The sequence below is a fragment of the Vicia villosa genome, unplaced genomic scaffold (genome assembly GCF_029867415.1).
Source record: "Vicia villosa cultivar HV-30 ecotype Madison, WI unplaced genomic scaffold, Vvil1.0 ctg.000422F_1_1, whole genome shotgun sequence".
Taxonomy (NCBI): Eukaryota; Viridiplantae; Streptophyta; class Magnoliopsida; order Fabales; family Fabaceae; genus Vicia; species Vicia villosa.
Window position 1 is genome coordinate 421,686 of NW_026705199.1, and position 17,136 is coordinate 438,821.

Genomic DNA, 17,136 nt, shown 5'->3' on the forward strand with positions numbered 1-17,136 from the left:
GGTTTTGAATTAATTTTTTTGTAGTTTTCTCAATTGGTGTGATTGAATGGATTGTATGGACTGAATATGGCAGCATGTGTATATATTTGTATAGTGCAGCATTTGTTTTGATTCTATTTTAATGTCATGTTCGATGGCTGATTCTGATTTTTATTTGCAGGATTTTGGACTTGAGTTGGAATTGATGCTACAAGTTCTGGCAAGGAAAGTTTGAGCAAATAGCATGAAGATTTGGATCCATGTTGGAAGAAGATTATGAATGGAAATTAGGAATATGACTAGTTTTAGGTTTCTTCATACATAGTTTTGTGTACTTGCAGCGGCAGTGATGTAGTAAATTGACTTTCTTCTCTTCTTTTTGTAATTCCACTTTGTAATGACTTGTATATGCTAGCTTGTAATCCAAGAATATTTTGACTCACTTTGAACGTTGTTGGAATATTCTCTCCTCTTTCAATTCAGGATTCAGATTATTCAATTCTTTACTTGAATCAAGTGAAACTGGTGGAGATAGATTTTCTCTAATTTGCAAACTTGAAATGAACCAAATTAAGAAATTCCAACATGTCTTAAGATAGACCATGGTCAAAATTTTGACAAATACTTTTGGACTTTGAAAATGATTCATGATGCTTCGAGATCCAACTTTCTACACTTGATCCAACTTTCTACACTTCTCACTTTAATATCCCAAACGACGTCAAATCCGTAGCTTGTAACAAAAGTGACACCATTTGATCACCGACTTGTAACACGATCCACTTAGATGAGTTGAATCAATAACCAGTGACGTAAACACTTTGAATGGTCCAATGCTTGTAGCATAATTAATTCATCCAAATGAGTCAATGCTCTCAACCATTGTACCATGAAGATCATCGAGCATAGGGAAATAAACCTTAGATCAAGAAACCATGAAGATCATCGAGCACAGGGAGATAACCCTAGATCAAGAACCTCCTGTAACTGGAAACCCTCTGATCACATGTCTCTCAAAAGACTAAGTCGAACCCAATCCTTGATTTAGTGCAAGATATTCTTTTGGAAGAAATAAATAACTTTGTGCCAAAGCCTATGCGATACCTCAATTCATTCCACGATCCTTGGTCCCATGCTTTTAGATGTTTTATTTAATGAACGGATGCAAAGCCATGCAAATGCTCTAATGAAGGAATGCAGATGAAATGGGGAGTATAATCCAGTTAGAAATAAAGGGTAGGACAAATTTGGGGTATGACAGGGAGATTCATCTAAACTTGTGAAATTGCTTGCTCGAGATATTTTATAGTGTTCTGATATTTGAACACACCCATAAACCAGAAATCAAAATTATCCACTGTAACGATATTTATGTACTTCTGTGTTGGTTTCTCAACATTTTGACTTTGATTCACACACTTTATCTTCTTCGCTTGAATGAAAACCTGCACATAACAAGTCTTGGATTAGGGAAATTGAGATATATGAAGAGGTTTGTTTCCGTACGGTATATTAGTTCCTGAATTACCTTATAGCAGATCCTACACATTTGACCTTTCTGATTAAACACTTTTATTGATCTGTCACCGCAAAAGGAAACTTTTTCAGTAGAAATGAAGAGGAGACCAGCTAGAGGGCCAGTTGTGGTGGACAGATAACAATGGCAAACTTTCAACAGCCTCTCCCCCTCGATCATACTAAAATACTTCATGAACATTTTCTCCACTCCACCCACTTGAAGAATTCTTGCCCCTAAGCTCAACTTCCATTTTATAGTTTCAGATATCTTTGTCCCAAGTCTTGTTGAAGATTCAGAATTACTATTGGCCTTCCTGCTGCACTTTTTCTGGTTAGAACTTGCTCTACCTGAAACATTGACGCACTCTATATTAGTAAAATCGTCAATACTTAATGAAATTAGAATAGATAATCGTAATCCGCGCATCTGTGGAGGGAAAGAAAGTCTTACATTTGCTTTGATGTTTGGATGGATATTGAGATTGATGAGAGGCAGAATCAAGCAAGTATCTGTTATCCGACTTTTGTAACTTGTTATATATGATTGGAGTTCCAACAACTATTTCCTGAAGAAGTGAGGTCTGCATGTTGAATGATTAATAAGGTTTGTGTTTTGTTGAAAGGAATAGCTAATAGTTGCTAATGAAGTTAGGCTCACTTGGTTAGATCAGTCCCTTTGTATTATAAGGAGGTAATATTTAAAGGGATGAAAAGTAGGAAGGGAATCTTGAGCCTTTAGTGGGATGACTCAACCATGATCTCGTTTGATGTAATAAAGAAACTACTGACATGGCAACTTGAAGGACTTTATTTAAGATATACTATTTTGACATCATGGATTGTTTGGTTGCTTTTAGAAAAAGATGGTAAAGAAGAAAGATATAAGTTAGCTTTTTTAAAATAAAAAAAAATTAAAAGGGTCTATCTTTAGAGGCTGAGAGAAAGGTTTATGTATCTTGAGGAGCAAGATTCTATGGTGTATGTATATGACATGTTGTCGGCCAACCCTTTGGAGATGGTGGGAATTAAGCAATGCCAAAACCCCTCAGATTCACAGCAACTGTTGTAAAAGAGCTACTGAAAAAGGTTTTTGTTTCATTTGATAGGCGATAAAGTTACGGGTAGGTGATAAGTGCCTTAGAATATCATCTTTAACTTCTAATACCTGTTTCTGTATGCTAACGTGGTTTTGATTAGTCCCTTATATTCTAAGGAATGTATTATTTAAAGGGACTGAAACTAGGAAGTGAATCTTGCTCCTTTCTTGAGATGACTCAACCTGCCAAGATCTTGGTTGATGTAAGAAAGACACTACTGTCTTGGCAACTTGAAGTACTTTTATTCAAGATAATACTTTGACATCATGGTGTGTTTAGTTGCTTTTTGTAAAAGATGGTACAAAAGTATATGTTTTTTCTCTTGTAGAAAGGTTTATGATCTGGCATTCCCACTTTCTAAACTCTCTTGTAGAAATGGTGTCCATATTTACCATTATCTTAAAATACAATGCTAGTGGTCCTCCTAATTTCTTCAAGTAAAGTAACATTAAAGTGGTGATGATATATAATCAAATCCAAACAGAAAATAAGCACATCAGTGGAGCATCGAAATAACGTCCGTTAAATTCCGCGTTCTCGTTCCGTTCCAATATTTTGAAGGGCCGCGACGCGCCGTTATCCGAGTTTAACAACAGAGGTGGGGCATTGGGATGATGTGGGGTGATTTGCCATTTTTCTTTTCACCAAAACATTCAACTTCTTTTTCCCTTGTACATGAATGTAATAATGCATCATAAAGGCTCAATTCCAGGTCAGAAAGCTTTAATCACTCCCTTTTATTAGGCATTTGTAAAACATAGGTTTGCTCTTTATTTCTTGGGTTAATAGGCATTTACACCCCTGTAATGTTAGCGAATTTTGCTTTTCCCCCCTCCGTTGCCAAAGACAGGTTTTGGCAACGGTTTTTTCAAAAAAATCATTGCCAAAATCTGCCTTTGGCAACGGAGGGGGGAAAAGCAAAATTCGCTAACATTACAGGGGTGTAAATGCCTATTAACCCAAGAAATAAAGAGCAAACCTATGTTTTATCCCTCGCTATTATTATTTCTATATAATTCACGATGATCCCTAGCTGACTCATCCTGCAAAAACTCATTAGTTTACTTTTAATCATATATATTCTCATTTAGAATACAATCATTCTTCAACCAAATTCCTAGATCTCTTCAATATTTTTTTCAAGATAGAATCAAAATCCTCAAAGGCAAGTCTACTAAAATGAATACTGCAAGTCTATCACAAAACCAAAGAAAGGTAGGACGCATCTTCATTACTAGAACTGTATTTCATCAATCAAATACTTGCATCAAATTTAATTTTATTGATCATGGTCATTTTTATTTTTGTCAGGTAAATTAAATTCAGTTCTAACTAAGATGGCAGATACTGTCAAAGGGAAATTGAGGTTGGGAGCAAGAATTCTTCAAGTTGGAGGAGTAGAGAAAGTGTTTATGCAACTCTTTAGTGTTAAAGATGAAGAGAAGCTTTTGAAAGCATCACAGTGCTACTTATCAACGACATCAGGTCCTATTGCTGGCCTCCTCTCCATATCCACTCACAAAGTTGCCTTTTGCAGTGAGAAATCCATCAAGATCACTTCTCCAAAAGGAGAATTTATTAGAGTTCACTATAAGGTCTCTATTCCATTTCTGAAAAGTATGTAGAGATAGTCACCGTGGATGATTTTGACGTTTGGTTTATGGGATTTTTTAATTACCGGAAAGCTTTAAGATATCTCCAGCAGGCCGCTATCTCTCAATCTCAGACGGAAAAGATGTAGGAAAAGAAGTGAAATGAAATTTTTAATTCCTTCTGCTTCATCAATTATTCTTTGAAGTTGTGAGATTCCAAAAGTGTACAAATATCTTCCTTCATTTTGTTAATATAAAGACAAAGTTGTTCCTTGAAGTATAAAACTATGTATATACATAATTAAAAGTGGCCATAACTTTTGTCAAAATATGCAAGTTTAAAACTAATTTGACTATGATTCATTTAATAAAATTTTGAGGTTTTTCGGTTAACATGGTTAGAAAAGTTACAGACTAAGACCAATATGCACATGGTAGAGAAAACGTCTTTTGCCAATGCTCAAGACATTATCAACGCTGTAACTTGATATTATTAAAATATATAAAGTCAGTGACATGGTGCACCTTTTAATAGCTGATCACATAATATACGTATCACCAAAATAGTTTGTTGTTAATTAAGATAGCCACAGTAAACATAAACCATGAAGTAAATAGTAATCCGACTAAACATAAAACAAATAACAACATCATATGTTAATTTAAAGTCTCTAAACCAGGTCAAGATGCACAACATCTACCAAGGTGATATCAAACTCTCAATATATACTTCTGGTGTCATTTCACCCTCGTGGCTGCATTGTGTCATTTCACCCTCGTGGCTGCATTGAAATTTAGGAATCTTGAAAATATTATTTATGGGATCATAAACAACCAAACTATTTATTCCCATCATCACACACTCCATCAGCACTTTGTCATCCTCTGAAATATATAATGCTCTGGTATAGCCATAAAAATGACATTCTTTCATGTGAGGAATAGCTAACAATTTAGTCCAAGACTTTTCATTACCATATTCTTTCATAATCCAAACGTCACAAAACTCATCCCTCTTGTCAAAAAGGAGAGACAAACAACTCCGCAATGTCCCTAAGGTCAAACGAGAGGTAATATCATCAAAGACCGGTAGTGCAAATTTTTTATAAGACTCTTTCTCCAAATCAAGAGAAATAATGAACCTTACAGCAGCAAATACTAACCAATTAACAGAGTCATTCACAAATGTTCCCAATCTAGACACAAGAATAAGGTTTGGATCTGGGAAGTCCCGAATCCTTCTCCAATGATCTGTACTCAAAATATGAACGCTGATTTCTATTTTTCTACTAAGGTGATTAACAGCAATAATCTTATTATTATTAATGAAACGGTCATGCACTAAAGTATAAAATATTTCAACAGAACTTTGGTCTGGAAATTTTAGAGGAGGCAATATTTTGAATTTTCAAATGAAAGGGTTACACAACATAGCCAAAGAATTATCTATTTTAAAACATACTATGCCGTCACAAGTGGAAGCTCTATTACCATAGTCTCCTTTAATAAGAATCTCTCTAATAGAGTATCAGAATTGTTTGACAGTAGTAGTGAACGTGGAGCTGAAGATAGAGGAGACAGGGGAATGTAAAAGAAGGAACTCAGGTGAACAGTAAGGGTCAGTAGGGGTTAGGATGAGGTGGTAGCGGTCGTGGCTGAAGGTAGACAAACGGAGGTGTTTCTTGGCAAACTCGGAATCTCGGGAGATAAGAGAATTCCATGACTTGCATACACAACAGAGTCGAATGAGGTGTTTGACGGATAGTCTACAAAGTATTTCTGCCACCAGATCGAATGAGAGATGCACTGATGTTAGGGTTGGTTGAGATTGTTTCCTTCTTTTGGCCATCATCTTTCGTACCAGAGCCGTGGTACCAAAATACTAAGGAGAGTGAGATTCAGAGTAACGTTTTATAGATTTATTACGGTTATGATCATTCTACGATTTCTTATCAATCAAGTAACCTATTTTTTTAAATAAGTTACTAAACAACTTATATTTAATTTAAAATTTAAAATTGAAAAGGTTGTTATGTTACTCTCCGCCCTAATATTAGTTGCTTTCACCTTTATCATAACAAACTACACATATTTACTATTATTCTGTAACCTGGATAATATATTTTTAATTTAATTATTTTATAACAAATTGTTTTAATAATTTTTTTAAAAACAATAGTCTATCAACATTTATGCATTTTTTTGTGTAAGCAAGCAATATATTAAACGGAGAACTAAGGGTTCTTCAATCATGATAGATAAGATGGTCAACAACCAACCCAAAACGATATTACAAACTAAAATATTTACGATATAAAAGACAACAGGTATTTGTTAAAGTCGTAAAAATTATAATTGGAATAGGTAATATCACCGAAAGAGGACCACCTCCAAACCAAAATTTTAATATTCCACACCATCTTGTTTATATTTCAAACCTCATTCCTAAAACAAAAACCATTCTTTGTCAACCAATTATAATCCAAGAAGTGGCCAACCAAAACACCCTCAATTTTCCTTCTTTAATCTTTTTGACACGGCCATAAGAGTACTATTCCATAAAAGACGGAAGACACTCCTCTTTTGTTGGTGATTTTAGTATCATCAATGTATTTTGGTAGTAATGTGATTTACTGTAGGCCGATGCAATTATGCGTTAAGCTTGAAACGAGTTAGGAGTAGTGCGGAGTGCACGCTCGTAGAGCCAAACGTGCAATTGAATACGAATAATAGAAACGGTGTTCCAAGGGGCGGAGCCCCTGGCGGGGTGCGGGGCAGCGCCCCTGGCGGGGTGTGGGGCAGCGCCCTACCGGGGTCCAAGGGGCAGCGCCCCTGGCTGGCGCCCCGAGCAAAATTTCCTTTTGAATAGTTGCACCCTTTCCCAACGGACATAACAATTCGTTTGAATAGTTGCACCCGTTTCCAACAGACATAACTGTTTTTCCAAAAAGGTGTGTTTGTTCGTTTCTATTATTGGTCTCCTATATAAGGAGTCTTTTGGTCTCGATTTGGGACACGAAATTACATAATTCCTCTCTACATTCTGATCTGCTCTCTATTGTCAGAAACAGATTGTTCTTCAAGAATTATCCCCGCAAAGATTTCGTTAACCCGACAAGAATAGGGTCGAAATACTTTGTTCGGAAAGTGAACAAACACGATTCTTGAAGATATCCAGGATTATCATACCATTTTTCTAACATCTTTCACCAAACCCGGAAAATCTATCCAAGAAGCAATCTCCCTCCAAACCAATTTAATTACATAACACTTAAAAAAGGTATGGTTCCTATCTTCCAAGAGATCATCACAAAAAACACACTTCAAGTTAGACAAAGAAAAGTCAATACCTCTATGCAACAAGAGATCTTTAGTGGGAATTCTATTAACAAAGAATCTCCAAACGAAAGCTTTAATCTTGAAAGGTAACTCCATCTTCCAAATTAATTCCAAATCCCCATCTACTCAATATTTATTAATATAAATAAATATCCATCTACACATTTCTATTTTTATTTTATCTACTAAATAGTTATTTTTATCAATTTGTAATTTTATTTTACCATAATTTATCTTAATAAATTTGACTATTTATTATTTAAAGATATTTTGTTTAATATTTTGTGCATATCCATATTATCATATTTTTATTAATTTTAATTTAATTAAAATAAATTTTATTTCCATAAATTTAATTATATCATTTTAATTGCTATACATTGTAAATGTAAAAAATTTTACACTACCATCGCATCTTAACCAATCAATTGTATTATTTTTAGAAAAGTAAAAATAAAAGTCAAATATTTTAAACTAATCAACCGTTGTGATTAATTGAAAGTGTAAACTTTTTTTTACATTATTGATGTATTTCAAGAAAATTGCACACATTCATCCCGCCCATTACTCTTTTTGTTTTTATTTTTTTATCAATCCCAAATATTTCAACAAATTACACATAAATATTTGATATAATTTGTTTTTTTTTATCAATCATAAATATTTCAACGTATTATGTATATCTGTTTTTATTTTTCGTTTTCATCTTGTTATAAGTTTTATGGCAACACTTTTATCCCATGTGGACCGCAAAACAAGTTTGATAATGCTTTTGGCCTAGTGTGGAAATCGGAGGTGTCTTACAAAATCAAGACGTTCGATTGGAGCTCCTTCTTGATCGGCTTCCAACAAAGGATTTATTGGTGTATATAGATATTTTGATTCCTTTACTTAATTTAAAGTGTGCTTTTTGTGATTATGATGTAGAGAATAGGAATCATTCTTTTTTTGGTTGTTGAATGGTAAAGAATATATGGAGAGATATTTGTCATTGGGTAGGTAAAGAAAATAGTTTGGAGGATGAATGCTTGCCGAATTTTATGGATTGATATTTATTCTTTTGTTCTAAAAAGGTTAAAGAAAGGAAGGTTGATGTTGTTTGGCTTGCGACCACTTGGACTTTATGGTTGGCTAGGAACGAGGTTTGTTTCCGGGAGGAGAGGTGGAGTTTAAATGATATGGTGTGGAACATAAAGCTTTTGGTGTGGAAGTGATCCTTTTGTGGAAAAATTACTCATCCCAATTATTCTTTTTACGAGTTTAGTAGGATTTTGTTGTATCTCTCATAATTTTTATTGGATTCTAATTTTTCTTTTTGTCGTGTTTTCCCGTTCTCTTGTGTAAATAGGTTGGAGAACCCTTAGTTCTCCCGTTTATAATATCTTGCTTACATAAAAAAATCTGTTTTGATTTTATCTATCAAATATTTCTTTATTTAATTTTTTTTCTTATTTTTACATTTTATTTTCATATAATTTGTTTGTTATAAAAAGTTTAGGTGAATTGGATTTTAAAAACTATAGTTTGTTTCGCACACATGAAAAAAATAACCTCAGTAGTAAATGATAAGAATTTGGATAAAAATATAATATGAGAATGATATGATAAACTTATTATTATATAATGCTATGTGTTTGGATAAAAAAATTATAATGATGTGATAAAATATATATAGTATTTAAACTACAAAAATCATCCATGTAAAAGAATAATCTATATATTTTTAAATTCAATAAATAAATAAAATTAAAAAAGTTTAAAGCAATTCAATAACATTAAATAACTATAGGAAAATCAATTGACACTACTTCATAATCAATTTTAATTTTTTTTATATAAAAACTAGTGTCTTACCCGTGCGTTCGCACGAGTACCCGTCGTTTTTGCGCATTTGGGTTTACGAAAATCAGAAATGTTTGAAAAAGATTATAAGTTAGGTTAAAGGTTATCATAAAGAAAAATAGTGTGTGTAAAACATAAGGGAATGGAAAAGCTGTTGTTGGGCAAGATTCGTTCGAGGGTATTAGTGAAGTTGCACATATATCCAAGGACAATAGTGTTAGACGCTAGGCTTAAGGATCTAGAGGGGGGGTGAATAGATCTCTCAGAGTTTTTCGGAATTATTTCAAACTTAAGCGAAAGCGGTTTGGGATCGACTTACGTCTATTCCGGACCGCTATTGAAAAGGTTGTGTATGTGATAAAACCACAAAATAATTGGGATTAACAATGAAAGGATAGGTTATTGAATCAATCCGTTGCTCTAATGAAAAACAATTAACTTCTAATTTGATAAACTTTGTTTGCAATGCTTTGATAATGGATGAAGCAAAAGCACAAACACTTGGTGATAATATCCAAATTGATTGTGATTCCATATGTGGTGAATTGTGATGTTTACTAAAGTTCTTAATACACAATTTTAACACTTGAATCGTTGATCAATTTGCAATTAAAACTAAATACGAACAAAACGTAAATGAAAAGATAAAAGTGATAACAACACGATATTTGTTCAGGCAGTTCGTCGGTCGTTCTCGCTACGACTACATCTGCCCCCAATTCCAAACGGGAATTGGGATGTCTTTCATTATTATTGAAAACAGTTTATACAAAGAAGATAACAAAGCGATAAACGATAAACCAATTATGTTGATCCTTTGAATCTTCTTCCCCCTTAATCTTGAGCCAGATCAAGGTCTTCCAAGAGCCTCACTTTGACCCCTTTTCTGCAGTGTCTTGAATTTCTTGAACCCTTGTTCTTCAATCTTCACACTCAGCTGGATCCTTGATGAAACCTCTTGATAAATACCCCCAAAATTCACCAATCATGGAGGACAAAACCCGCAGATTTTATTCACCAAAAACCCCACAAATCCTCACCCACTAGGAATCTTCAATTCCGTTCCATGGACGTTATCGATCTTGATCGCAAACACTCAACGCAAAAATGATTGTGTGTAGTTGTGTTGGAGTTGAGAAGAAGATCGAATATTAGAAGCCTTTGTGTCTCTTTCAGTTGTTGGTGTTTTATTTGCAATAAATGACATGAAAGAATATATAAAGGAGCAGGATCTGTGTATCAGAAAAACACACTAAGTTTGGCAGGTTTTGAGCAGATAGGTCGACCTACTTTGTTGGTTAGGTCGACCTAACAGAGTTAGATTTGGCCAAGTTGTAATTGCTTCCAGTTGAGTCGACCTGTTGGTAGCTTAGGTCGACCTAAAATCAGTTAAGTTGCATTCTTGAGACTTTTCTTCAGTTTAGGTCGCCCTAGGATAGAGGATGAGTCGACCTAACAGAGACATGTTGTTTTTGCTTCACTTTGAGTCGACCTGCTGAAGCTCTGGGTCGACCTAACAGAAGTATGCAATTTTTGCTTCAGTTTGGGTCGACCTGATTGTGAACTAGGTCGACCTGACAGATGCAAAGATGGTCAAAACTTCATTTTCTTTGAGTCATTCACTTGTGCTCTTGTATTTGGTTGCTTGTGATGTTTGCCATGAATCAAAAACTCATTTGTGAGTGTATGGTTGTTCTTACAAACTCCCCCTTTTTGATGATGGCAGACATTTGCTTGAATGAGGAACGCTCCCCCGTACTCACAGCTCGTATCTTGTATGTGTTAGCTACCCCGTACTAAGCTCCCCGTACTCTCAATTCATCTCCCCCATTGACAACATCAAAAGACAGAAAACAGAAAGAGAGAAGCAGAAGGCAAATATAATATAGAAAGACAATATCATAATAGTGCATATCAAATATAATATAGAAAGGCACAATATAATATCCAGGCATAATTAAGATTACAAATCAAACTTAATGTCAAGTAATTAAGGTAGACAATCAAAGAAAAAAAACATAAGAGATATGAAATGAAATGCAATGCGATGAGATGGCTAATGATATGCAAGGCTTGCTAACGTCTGCCCCGTCTTCCTTGTCCTCTATGGAATCCTTGAGGTCGATCCTCTTCAACTTGTTCTAGTAGATCATTGACGGAAGTGTTAAGGATGTTGAAGCGTTGGCTCAGACTGGCATGTCTATTTGTTGTTGTTTCTTCAAGTCGATTCTGGCGCTCAATCATATTTGAAGCAAAGGTTTCAAAATCACTTTTGTGCTCTTGAGCTAGGCGATGTAGAGTTGCATACTGACTTTGTTGTTCATCATAGCGCTCTTGTTGAAGCTGTTGCATGTTTTGGAACTGGAGCTGCTGTGCTTCGAAGTTTTGTTGTTAACGGGTTTGCATATTTTCAAGCATGGGGATGATGTTGGACTGATCCGGCTGAGGTTGAGCTGTGTACCCCCAAGGGATTTCCTCTTCTTGAGGTGGAACGTATTGCCAATTTGGATCCGGATCATGTGAAACATCTTCCTGTAGCGGTAAAAATGTGACTCGAGCGTAATCGCGCGCTCTAATTACAACAGAGTCGTCACCGAACTTAATTTATTCCAAAAAAGGAAAGGGAAAATATCGATAAAACCCACGAATAAAAGAAATGGATAAGATGGTCGTTGCAACCAAATTCAGGTTCGAGAGTCGGTTAAGCAAGGGGAAGGTATTAGCACCCCTCACCTCCATCGTACTCGATGGGACCCATTTAGTTAGTTTCGTGTTTGAGTGTTAGCGTAATGTTTGCGTTCTTGAGCTTATTAATCGAGAAAAGATAAAGAAAGGATTTTTTAGGTTTTTTTTTATTATTGTGAAGAAAAAAGAAAAGGTTTTTCATTATTATGAAGAAAAAGAAAAGATTTTTTATTATTATGCTCGCCAAGACGTTTGTATCTTGTGCCTACGTATTCCCTAGTGCAATGGGAAAGTCAGAGCAATCGTAGTTCGGGCTAAGAACCACGAAAAGTTTGTTGGTTGATTTTAGCGAGAGGTACTCGATCGCTTTCAAATGGAAATACTACGCGCACATGGATATGAGATCACTACAAGAAATGATGACTAAATCAAGATAAGACATGATTTTGACCATCATCGCATTCGAGTGGAAGATATTCGATCTTCACATGTGGAAGTATGTTCGCATATGAACTTGACAAAGTGTCTCGTTTATGAAAAGAGTTTTAAAAAACTAAGGAGATATTTACGGACGTTTAGCAAAGGATTGAGCATAGGTGTTCACCTAGCGCGTCTTTACCCAAGGTATTGAACAGGAGCAAGCCCCATTGTCACTTGTTGTCCTTGTTAATTAATGTATTTTAATTCAAAGGATCAATGTATTCAAGAGATGTTCACTTCTTGTCACTTGATCACTTTAATTTGATTATTGTATTTTAATTCAAAAGATCAAGGTATTCAAGAGGTGTTAACTTCTTGTCACTTGATCACTTTGTTTCGATTAATGTGATTTGATTAAAAGGATCAAGGTATTCAAGAGGTGTTCACTTCTTGTCACTTGATCACTTTGTTTTTATTAATGTGTTTTTAATTCAAAGGATCAAGGTATTCAAGAGGTGTTCACTTCTTGTCACTTGATCACTTTGATTTGATTAATGTGTTTTGATTCAAAGGATCAAGGTATTCAAGAGGTGTTCACTTCTTGTCACTTGATCACTTTGATTTGATTAATGTGTTTGATTCAAAGGATCAAGGTATTCAAGAGGTGTTCACTTCTTGTCACTTGATCACTTTGATTTGATTAATGTATTTTAATTCAAAAGAATCGAGGTATTCAAGAGGTGTACACTTCTTGTCACTCAATCTTTCGGTGTAGTTAAAAAAAAAAAATTGCATTAACAACTTAACATTGGGTCAAGAATTTATTTGAAAGTTTGTTTTGAATTAATTAAAGAAAATATTTTTTGAGCTTTTTTTTTAAAAAGAAATTTTAACTTTTCTAAATGAATAATAAAAATAAATTAAAAAATAAAATAAAAAGAATATACAAGAAATGGTGGTACGTCCCCACCTTTTATCAACATGATTAGCATTATTTAAAAAAAAACCAAACATAACAAGAATCCTAAGTTAATGATATGCATGAAATAGGATAAAAAACAAAACTCATTCTCTCTCTCTCTCACTTTTAACAAAGAACAACAACAACCTGCACTTTAAATTTCTTAAATTGTGAAACCATCTCTAGTTCTCCTCTATTTCTTTGACATAAAAGAGTTATTATTAGTAAAACATAAAAAACACAAGTACAGAGTTCTCGCCTACATGAAAAGAAATATAAAAGGGAAATGATAAAACATGATTTTAAAAGAAGAATAACAAAAGGAAATCACAGAAACATTCAAATAGAAACACAAACAAAACACCTCTTCACGTTAGGAAAAGAAAATCAGCAACAACATTATGGAATCTCTTCCTCTCAAACAGAGAACACATTAAAAAACAAAAGGAAGAAAATATTACCGACTCCGCACACTCACGTCGGTGATTGAGGAAGATACAAGCCGGTGGGAGTATCACGTGTACAGCTCCAGCAAGTCGAACTCACGAGATTGATGATGATGTTGTGTGTTGTCACGTGACAGTTAAAGATCTAGTGAATATTTTTCATGTTAGTCGGGTAAGAGCGGTTTTTGTGTGTAGCTTGGAGAAGCTATGGCCGGAGATATTTCACGGTTGTACAGTAGGGTGGTTTTGTGTGTTGATGAAGAGGTTTTGAATCTGAAATCGTGAGGTAGGTTGGAGTTGTTTTGGTTTTGAGCTGAGTTTTTTTTTTTTCAGAACATGGAGGAATGTTTGAACCAAATTTTCTGCAGAGTTTTCTTAAAATTTTCTTCTCCCCTTCTCGTTGTGGCTCCCCTGTTTTATAGATGAATGTGAATGAGTTTTGGGGGGAAAATGGGAGAGGTTTTGAACAAATTTGTGATACTGATTTGGTTCTTTTTTGATGCAGTTTTTGTTATGTTTATTTTGGTGAATTTTTTGGATACATTGTGCAGAGCTATGGTGCAGGGTAGCAGGTTTTTGGCATGGCATGAATAGAGATGTTGAGATGTGAGAAGATAGAAACACAAATATGTCTGCATAAAAAAAGCAAACGTGAAAGACTCCAATTTTTTTATTTATTTTGACAATTACAATAAAAAATGACATAATAATAATAAAAATAATAATAATGATGACAAAAAATGTTAATAATAATAATAAATAAAAGGTGAAATAAAAAAATTAATCTAAAATAAATTTAAACTAAAAAATAAAAATAATATTAAAACTAAAAAATTAACCTAATTTAAATCTAGACTAGAAATAAAAATAGTATTAAAGTCTAAAAATTAATCTAAATTAAACCTAAACTAAAAATTAAATTAAATTAAAACTATCAAAAGGCTAATTTTATTGACTTTAATAAAAATCTGATTTTTTTTTAAATATGTAAATGCACTGTATGAACGATGAATACAAATGAAATGCAACATGTCAAAAATAAGTGAAAATGCGTGGGTCAAAAATTGGGGTGCGACACTTCCATAGTGTGATCATCATCATTTGCTATGTCTTGATCATTGCCTTCTTCTTCATTACCTGCAAGGTGGCCAAATTCCGTAGGATCGTCATAGTTGTATATGACCTTTCCGGTTCCCTTTTGAATGAGATAGTAGATTTTCCTATCTGAATCCCAGTGGTATCCCATGAGGGTTAAGGTTGTTTGGGAGAAGTCTTGAGACTGTTTCATGTGGATGTAGGGCAAATTATCAAGTTTCATGCCGAAATGGTTCACGATTGTTTGAATGATTGAACCATAACATAGAGCAGTAGTTTTCTGCTGTACCTCATGGAACTTGGCAGCTAGAAAGTGTGGCCAGTGTACACGTGTTCTATTTTGCAGCAGATACATTAACACAACTTCATTGTGTTCAATTCTTGAGAATCCTCCTGCTCTTGGTCGAATGACTCTTGAGATGATCCAATTTAGGAGCCTAGGATCTCTCTTTAAGTGACCAGCTGTGATTGTTTCATTCGGCTTGTCAAAGACGGAAAGGTCTTTGAGAATTGATTTCATGTAGGCCACATGATCATAGTTGGCCGGGATCTCACCGTCTTCTATACGGAATTCATCTCCCACAAGTGTAAGGCCAAAGATGCTTATCCAGACCCGTTTGTCAACAACATGTGATTTCGACCCCATCTTAAATCGAAAATTACAACCTTCCTCCTTTTGGAACCCTGCATAGAAAGCCCTAACGGTATTCTCACAGTACGGAGTGTCACATTCCAACAAAGGGTGAATATTTTGATGCTGAATCAGATTTACAACATCAGGAATATGCATACGTTTGGCAACATGTGGGTTATAGACATATTGCTTGACTATTTTCCTTTTCATTTGCCACTTTTCAAAATTTTCTTTGCAATCAGGATGAACAAGGGCTATAGCACTTACCGGTTGAGAGGATGATCCAGATGCAATTTCCTTTCCTTTTCTTGATTTTGGTGGCATGTTTGTTGAAGATTTGTGTGAGAAGGATGAATTTTTGAGGAGTTTTGATGTAGGAGAGTTAGGGTTGGCCGTACACAAGGGTTTGGAATGAGGAAGAATGAGAAGGATATGCATAATGATGAAAGGAAATGGGCTGGGTCGACCAACAGGCCCAATTTTGGAAATTTTGTATCAGTAGGTCGACCTAAAGTGAGGCTGGGTCGACCTAGCAGAAGGACCTTAAAAAAAATTCAGATTAGGTCGACCTAAAAGAGGTGTAGGTTGACGTAACTAAGCATGATTTTGTTAATTGGGAAAAGATTTTCTGTAGGTCGACGCAGAGACGAATTAGGTCGACCTAAATTGCCTCAAATGTTAGAAATGCAGTGATATGCTTATGAATGTTGGTGATATGCTTATTCTTCTTGCTTGTATGTCCAAAACGTGATATGTTATGAAGAATGATGATCAACATATATGTGTAAATGAGATATGGAAAAGCATATATAACGTCACTATAAGCATGTTAATTGATAGCATATTATAGTATCAATAAAATTTTTGGAAGTGAACAACAAACATGTTACCACTTTCTCAATTGTAGGTATCTCGTCATCATTTCGTAGAATGAAGTATAATCCTCTAGTCAATGTGGAATGATGCTTGATTTGATGATGAACTACCTTCATACTAAGAGAAATGTTAGCTTGAGCATAATCAATATATATAAAGTAAAGGAATAAAATTAAGAAAACAAACGCATTTAGCTCAAATTAGAGATATCTAATATCCCTAATTCCCTACGAACGTTGAAGAACTGCTCCGTTGCAAGAGGTTTGGTGAAGATGTCAGCTAGTTGCTTCTTGCTCTCTACATGTTCAAATATAACTTCTCCTTTTCCTACATGATCTCTTAGGAAGTGATGCCTTATTTCAATATGCTTGGTTCGTGAGTGTAAAACAGGATTCTTGCTCAAGTTTATGGAACTTGTGTTGTCGCACATGATAGGTATACGATCAAGCTTAATACCAAAGTCAATGAGTTGTTGCTTGAGCCATAATATCTGAGCACAGCAGCTTCCGGCAGCTACGTATTCTGCCTCAGCGGTAGATAATGCAACTGATACTTGTTTCTTGCTATGCCAGCTTATCAATGAATTTGAGAATAGATGACATGTCCACTGGTGCTCTTTCTGTCGGATTTGCATCCAGCAAAGTCTGAGTCG

At 34.7% G+C, this 17,136-nt stretch overlaps 1 protein-coding gene and 1 pseudogene across 1 annotated transcript; one reads left to right on the plus strand and one right to left on the minus strand.

Moving 5' to 3' along the window:
* Window positions 1-1,245: 1,245 nt before the first annotated feature.
* LOC131628062 (GEM-like protein 4) lies at window positions 1,246-2,084 on the minus strand. The gene is made up of 3 exons (XM_058898923.1): window positions 1,949-2,084; window positions 1,508-1,845; window positions 1,246-1,424 (listed from the first exon to the last, which is right to left on the minus strand). Exons 1-3 carry the CDS (start codon window positions 2,082-2,084, stop codon window positions 1,251-1,253), a joined length of 648 nt encoding a protein of 215 aa, XP_058754906.1. The 3' UTR covers window positions 1,246-1,250.
* A 1,688-nt stretch (window positions 2,085-3,772) lies between these two features.
* LOC131628078 (putative GEM-like protein 8) lies at window positions 3,773-4,335 on the plus strand (annotated as a pseudogene).
* Window positions 4,336-17,136: the final 12,801 nt, after the last annotated feature.

Coding starts and splice junctions, on each gene's coding strand:
- LOC131628062 (XM_058898923.1), bottom strand. CDS start 2,084: ATGCAGACCTCACTTCTTCAGGAAATAGTTGTTGGAACTCCAATCATA. Junction 1,846..1,948: donor ATCCAAACATCAAAGCAAAT/GTAAGACTTTCT, acceptor TCAATGTTTCAG/GTAGAGCAAGTTCTAACCAG. Junction 1,425..1,507: donor TGTGTAGGATCTGCTATAAG/GTAATTCAGGAA, acceptor TGTTATGTGCAG/GTTTTCATTCAAGCGAAGAA.